General features: G+C 42.4%; 2 protein-coding genes across 8 annotated transcripts in view; one reads left to right on the top strand and one right to left on the bottom strand.

Annotated features, from left to right (window-relative positions):
- Nucleotides 1-3,291, bottom strand: part of ppp1r9a (protein phosphatase 1, regulatory subunit 9A) — a 50,658-nt gene extending 47,367 nt beyond the window's left edge. The window contains exon 1 of one of the 2 annotated variants that reach the window (XM_013909746.1): nt 2,971-3,291. The gene's annotated coding sequence lies outside the window, so the exon portion shown is untranslated. Of the gene's footprint in view, nt 1-678; nt 1,011-2,970 lie in introns of those variants that run through there. The other variant, XM_013909747.1, reaches the window with a different exon arrangement.
- sgce (sarcoglycan, epsilon) overlaps nt 125-7,183 on the top strand; it is a 13,514-nt gene continuing 6,455 nt past the window's right edge. For 2 of the 6 annotated variants that reach the window (XM_005728736.2, XM_013909749.1), the window contains exons 1-5: nt 125-440; nt 2,515-2,625; nt 5,861-5,983; nt 6,183-6,340; nt 6,784-6,856. In XM_005728736.2, coding sequence (XP_005728793.1) covers nt 392-440; nt 2,515-2,625; nt 5,861-5,983; nt 6,183-6,340; nt 6,784-6,856 — 514 coding nt within the window. In that variant the 5' untranslated portion in view covers nt 125-391. The remainder of the gene's footprint in view (nt 441-2,514; nt 2,626-5,860; nt 5,984-6,182; nt 6,341-6,783; nt 6,857-7,183) is intronic. The other 4 variants (XM_005728734.2, XM_005728735.2, XM_005728737.2 and 1 more) reach the window with 4 other exon arrangements.

The raw sequence follows: 7,183 nt of genomic DNA, 5'->3' as shown, positions 1-7,183 counted from the left end.
AAACACTAAAAATTGTGGCTTTTAGTGGAGGAATGCTTTATTATGACAAATCCCATCAGTCTGAATACAAGAAGCAGACAGATAAACAGCAAAGCACACACACGCACACAGAGGCAGCCACTCCTTGCAAGCAGCCAGATATAATCTAACCGTTCCGAGAGCATCACACAGAAACATTTGGTAAAGGCGTGGCGCTCCTATATTCCGATTCCCATCATGTTTTACCATGTTTTTCCATCCAGATGTTCAGCCAATGAGCGGTCCTGCTGTGTTTTCCAGTGAAGGCAGGAGGAGGCGGAGGGAGGAATGCTGCAGGATGCTTATTATTATGGCTGTCAAACCCAGTGGCGATTAGACAAAGCGGTCCTGTTTAATGTAAAGATTCGGGGAGATGATTTGCACCATGTCCGCCGCAGCTGTCGCGGTATGGCTTGGTACGGGTACGTATCGACTGAACTCGGGAAATATCCCGACATCTTTGAAAACGGTTCGGCTCTGGTGAAGTATCCGAGCTAGTTAGCTAGCCAGTTAGCTCGCTGCCGTTGAGCATTTTTTTTCCAAGAGGCTGAGGTGGAGACAAGAGGAAAAAATGGCTACCAATTTGACAGCTAGACCATTACACGTTATGGGTTTTCACAGTGCACTTAGTGACAAATTGTGTTCTCTACGGTACCTTACATTTCCAGCTGTTAGTAACAACGTTTCTCTTGCTAGCTGTGTTTCTTGTCGGTCGTTATTTCAGCCTTTTTCCCCTCTTAGCGCAGGCCTGGTTTATGTAGAACAGGTGTGTTATGAATGCCTAATTACCTAGCTCCTGATAGTTTAGCAGCTCAGGTTATCCAAAATTTAATGTAGGGAATAGGTTCGTTTATTTCAATACACTGCTCCTAAAAGTCTGCACGCTCATAGCTGCCACTTTATTAGGTACTAATACAGTCTCTGCAATGAGTCCCACCTCCATGAAAGATGTAAGGTTCAATCACTGACCTAAGCCTGAGATATTATTGTGGTTACAATCTTAAAAGAAACATATACATTAGATTTCCATATCAGTATAGCCTGGAATCAGCAAATGTTGTTAAAAAGTGCCTTTTGATAACAATTAGTTATCAAAAGAAGTGCTGAGTAATGGATAATGTCATCTCAGTGCCCCAGTTTACTGCTATAACACTGGTCTGCATATATACGTCATTCTTTTTGCTACTGGGAACTTAAGACCAGCTCTTTATTTTGCTTTTTTTTTTTTTTTAACCCTGATGATGACAATTTTAATATCCATCCATCCAGCCTGTCCCATCTGCCACAGGGCATATGTCAGGGTAATGGCACATGGCATGAGCATGTATTGAGACTGCGGTTGGGGAAAGCACTCAGAGGGGACTGGTGGTGGGTCCCGGGCCGGGCAGATTCCCATGTAGTTATGAAAGGCGAAAGCATTGAAAAAGAGAGGGAGGATTTTTACCGACAACATCACATGGATTTTGTCAGGATGAGAATGTAACAAGTGCACCTTTAGTGACATTCCAGTACATTTCAACATGTTATCCTCAAAATCAAGATAATAGAAAATTCTTAACAACCTGGATGAATGCTTCCCATGCTTGCTTCCTTTTGAACCCATCCTCAAGCACCAGTTGATGGATTTCACGACAGACAAAAACACCTTCCTTAATTTTGGCTTCACTTTTCTTGAAACCAAATCATTTCAGTCCAGTTGTCTCTAGTTGTCAAATACTTGCGATATTATAACTAAAACAAGGAAATGAGACATTCCACATGAAAACAGTTTTCAGATTTGGAAAATAGCAAGTAGAATTTGTTAAAGTGCAGGCAAAAGAATCCCAGTAGCAAAACACTTGTTGACCAGTTTGTTTTTTCAGGCTTTGATAAAACGTCAAAATTAAGGGGCCCATTCACAGCACTGTTACTATAGTGTTAACTAACATGAAGAGAGTGGGATATTTTACTCCACAGTCAAAACACACTATAGCTTTATACACAGAGACCTAATACTCATAAATAGAGAAGTGCTATTGAGTTTGAAAGCGGAAGGGCTTTCAAACTGAGAGCTAATCCTTCACAAAGGCTAGTGTCCTATTGTGCAATTTTCAAGATAGTGTCAGGATCTGCACTGAAATCTAGTGGCTTCTTCTCTGACCATATGCCACCTCTCCAACAAGCCACATTAAATTCAGCCTGGCGAATTGCTTGATATAAATGCGGCAGTCTGTAGTGCAGTATTTGTTGTCAAGTCAATATGCTTACATTTTGTTTTGCACTTTGTCTAGATTGGTTTTAACATTTTGTGAAAAACGCCTACGTTAATATTTTAGAAAACATTTCAAACTCCTCTAAAACAATAACTATGACAACAGGCTTTAATTAATGTTGGACGGGTGCAACAGACTGAATCAGATTTTTGTCAGAGTGCTTTAAAAACTGGGTGTTGTTGTTTAAATTGCTGCTAAAAAAAAAAGAAACTTGTTCCATTCATGCTTTTATCCATTGATCCAGTAGTTTGCATTGTGCATGCCTATGACACGAAACACAGCGCTTTACACGGGAGAAATGTCCGTGTGGAGCAATCCGTGGCCTTGAAGCAGAGAGCAGCCGTGTCCAGAGACGGTGAGTGGGTGTGTGCAGTGGTGCACGTCATGTGTTGACCCGCTGTCCCCCTCCCCCTCCCCTCGGTCATAACACAGTGACACGCTCAGCTGGTTCCCCATTAATACTGGCATTATTGTTTTGAGTTGTCTGCTGTCCCCCAGACTTGGCCCACTTTCTTCTGCTGTAGCTGCACTTTAATGAATTTGAACGTCATCTAAACCTTGTCCTTGCTAGAATTAGAATTCCTCCTAAATCATTAACTATTACAGAAAGCAATATTTATCCTGCTTAACGTGATGTCGATACTTTGCAGCACTGTTTTAAAGCTAATGAGCACTGTAGATACATTTTTTATTTACTTACATTTATTGAGCGCAAGAGGATGGAACCGGTGGTTTCTTGCCCGCCCTTGTCTTTATCCGTTGACTTCTGCTTGTTGTGACACCAGCAGCGACTTTCACTTCCATGTCTGAGAACAGGTCGATTCTCAGACTCTGTTGGCAGAATACTACAACAGTAGCGATCCTTGTTTTCTGGGCTTCCCCGCTAAACACCAAAGGAGCACATGCATTCCTCATGACCCAGACTACATGTGCACATGAAGCTGACTCAGCAGAACTAAAGGACATCCTTCTGTTGTCTCTCATCTAGTTTGAGGCCTCAGTTAGCTGGAGCCAATTGAAGGAGGGAGGTTTACTTTTCTTCACGTTGCCAATGGCATTTTTAACTAATCCAATGTCAGTCGTGACATTATCCCAGTCTAAGGTCAGCCCAGAAAATCATAAAGTTGGTTAGTTATTTCCACCACCCCTAAGGCCTGTCAAGCATCTACTATGGTATGATGGCATGTGGGTTAAAAAATTAAAAAGCAGTGTTTGAATGATTTTAAGCAATTCATAGAGAATATAGACTGTAGTGCAACATTTCTGTTGTTGGGGAAATCTAGCTTCTTATATGTGTTGTCATGCACATCTTGCCTCACTACCTTTGTCCTCCAACTGAAACTGCTGGGTTATTATGCAGTGGACAGTTTACCATTAACCTTAAATTGGTGATGTATTGGTGTACGGTGGAAGTGCTGCTGGTCATCAACTCGAGAAGGCCTGGCAGAAAGTCATCCTGCTGCAAATAAGCAGATCTGATGCTATTAGTAAATCCTCGGTGTAGCTTAGTTAGTGATCTCTACTTACACTGGCTGAGCCATAAGTGGAAGCTGCTGCATTGAAACATACTTAAGCTTCACTGACTAAAAAATAAAATTGTCTTCATCCCTAAATCTTTGTTGTTGGATGAAAAGGTTTAATATCAGTAGGTTAAAACACTTCGTTTTTTCTTGAGGCTGTTCGAATGTCCTACATCTCCCATCTCCGAATCTCTTGCAAATGTTCACAGCACATCCAGTTTTGGGCTCGGACTAAAGCAGCGTAGCCAGGATTTGACCTTGACCGGCATGGTCTGAAAGTGGTCCTTTGTGTGGCGGAGAATTAATGAGGCCCAATGTGTCACATAATAGAATCCGAGGGCGTGCATTCAGCTTTGAGGATCGACCGAAGTCATCAGCGAGTAAGCGGTCTGCTGAGACTGAATGATGGTTTATTTTTGGTCTCAGACTAACCCAGATCCTAATGCGATGGGTGCAGCGGTTGCGGTGAGAAGAGCCATCGCACAGATTAGTCATGCCCAGGTGGTTTTCTTGAAAAGAGATGTGGTGGATACGACCTCAGGTTGTTCATCTAACACCACATTTAGCAGCCGCTAAATGCTATTGATTGTATCTTGCCGTGACTGAGCCCTTGGGGGCTGTAGACACATGGTCAGTTCAGCATCTCTGTCACTGACCACAGCTGTAGGAGGGTTTAACATACATGTGGGACTGTTTTATGTCTTTAGAGTTGCAGTGTCTCACTGGTGTACTTGTAGATGCTGAGGGTTTATTAATTAACTGCATCTAATGCTCACTTCCCCTTCTCATTGACATGAATTAAAATGTAAATCCTGATATTACTCTCTTCAGTGCATTCTCCTTGAAAGTCAGCCTGTGTTCAGTGTAGAAGGAGAAGAGTACTTAATATTATGATGCTAATGATAGAAAATGCTGGGTTGATTAGCAGATTAGAGAGGGTTGTAAAACTTGGGAAAACCAGCCACTCTTTGCCCGTGGGAAGGCACATATGTACATAGAGACTTTACCCAGGCTTTTACCTAGTTGCTTAATGTGTCTGGAGTTGTATGTCCACGGGCAAGAACAGTTCAAACCCCCTCTCTCTCCCCCTCTCTGGCACTTCATAGCACAGATCTCCAGTCCAGTCTCCCTTCCTTCGTCTTTGCAAGCCCTCCTCCCCCTCTTCTTCTTCCTCATACACTCGGCCTCAGTCTCCCATGGTGATTAAAAATTGAGTTCCCACCCACTGTGGCACAGAGAAGGCAAAAATCGAGAACGGAAAGAGAGAGCGAGAGAGGGAAAAAAAGAAAACTCTGTGCTAAAAAAAAGCCGTGCTGTACACAAGCAAAAAAAGATGAAGCAAGAGAGGAGGAAGTAATGAAAGAGAAAGACACAAAAGGAGGGAGAGAGAGAGGGAGAGAAATGGGTAAATCACCCCCGGTCTTACATTGTGTAAATTTTTGTTAAGGGGCTACCATTTCCCTAGTGATGCCCTTCACAAATAAAGACTAAATGTTTGTGTTTGAAACGGAGCGGGGGCTAAAAAGACAGCACAATGGAGATCAAGTGGGGGGGAGGGCGTTAAAAGAACTCTGTACAATATGAGTGACTCTCATTACTGCTGCTTTCACTCACAGTACCTCAGACGCTTTCCCTTTCTTTAACTGGTTTTGTCAAGCGCCTCTTATTTACAGAGCTGTAGTCTGTCTGAGCAATAATCTGAGTTTTTCTCTTCACACTTGTTGACGTTTGTGGGAAGTGAATGCTTCTACCTTTACAAGAATGCAGATGCCAGGCAAGAGAAACAGATAGAATAGATCACCGCAAACACTTATTGATTTCACGTTTAAACTAGTTTAACATTTTCTCTTTTTTTCCATTTGCTGTTGCTGGCAGGACATTAAAGTGGACTTTAAATTGGTTAAGGCTATAAATAAAATAGATATGACAGTCTACGCAAAAACATTTGGACATAGTGTTTATTGTGTGTACCAAAATATGAAAAAGCACCAAGGTCCACTTTATTGATGAATAGTACGCATACAGGAAATGTTCTGCTTACTTCTGTTGTCTTTAAAATGTGTGTTTCAGTGGTCACCATCCTGTCGAGGTCGCACGCAGACCGTAATGTCTACCCGTCTGCAGGCGTGTTGTTCGTCCACGTTCTGGAGAGGGAGTATTTCAAAGGAGAGTTTCCTCCTTACCCAAAATCAGGTATAACGCTGTCACATTCACACTGTGATCAAAAACATGTTATTATCATGTTTGTATAGTATATCATCAATATATCTGAATATCTAACTACATCTGAAACATTTGTAGAGGTGGTGATTGCATATAAACTCCATAGAGCGCTGCTTATTTCATAACGCACGTTATTGGCCCCCTTACCGTTCCTCTGCTCTGTCTGCAGGTGACCCCAGCAACGATCCGATCACTTTCAACACCAACCTGAAGGGCTACCCCGACAGGCCGGGCTGGCTACGATATATCCAAAGGACCCCACATAGTGACGGAGTGCTCTATGGTTCTCCCACTGCAGAGCACATTGGCAAGCCCACTGTCATAGAGGTGGGTGGTTGGACTGCTTTCAAAGTGAAAAGAGTGGCGATTAAGTAATTTGTGCTGCTGCTTATTTCAACTATGGAAAGTGACTGCTTGTTTTTGTGCCAAAAGTCTTGAGTAAATTTAAAACATTCAATGAAATCTGTCAAGTTGTACTCCAAGGATGAGTTGGAATTTATTTCACTGAGCCCAGCTGATTTGCATATGTGTTTGGAAGCGACGTAGTACTATGTTACTCTTACAGATGCTAGACTTAAATTCCTTTATACTTGTTATGCTTTCCCATAAGCTACTGTACAAATTCTTTTCCCAAAAGGCTTAAAGTGTTCAACGGCGCCTCAGCTGGGTACAGAACCCGGGTCGTGTATCGAGCTCAGCCTTGTCTGGAGAACTGCTGCCTTATAAGCTGGACTGATCTGGGCTTAAACTTTCACCTCTGTGTCCTACAGATTACTGCCTATAACAGGCGCACTTTTGAGACAGCGCGGCACAACTTGGTCATAAACATCAAGGCTGCAGAAGGTAAGAGGAACTTGTACATAAGAGCTTAGAGCAAACTGAGATCAGATTGCGCAGCTTCGCTGATTAAATCCTGGAAGCACACTCAGTACTTGGACTGTGTAATGAGCTTCCCTTAAGAGAAAATGTTGTCTTTGATTACTTTTATCAAGCATAACCAAAAGTTCATCGTTGGTCTTGGAATGTAAATACAGCAGACGATAAAGTAACATCACTGCACTGAGTAGCTGTTCTGAAGCTTTAATAAGATAAGTCAATTTCATGTCAACTTGTCAAAATCTGCGGATGAAGGTTATGTGATACGATCTAGGGCTGCCACGATTAGTCGAC

Source organism: Pundamilia nyererei, unplaced genomic scaffold, assembly GCF_000239375.1.
Source record: "Pundamilia nyererei isolate P.nyererei 1_Seehausen unplaced genomic scaffold, PunNye1.0 scaffold00030, whole genome shotgun sequence".
Lineage (NCBI taxonomy): Eukaryota > Metazoa > Chordata > Actinopteri > Cichliformes > Cichlidae > Pundamilia > Pundamilia nyererei.
The sequence above is the reverse complement of the archived record's forward strand: the minus strand, read 5'-3'. Positions and strand labels throughout refer to the sequence as shown.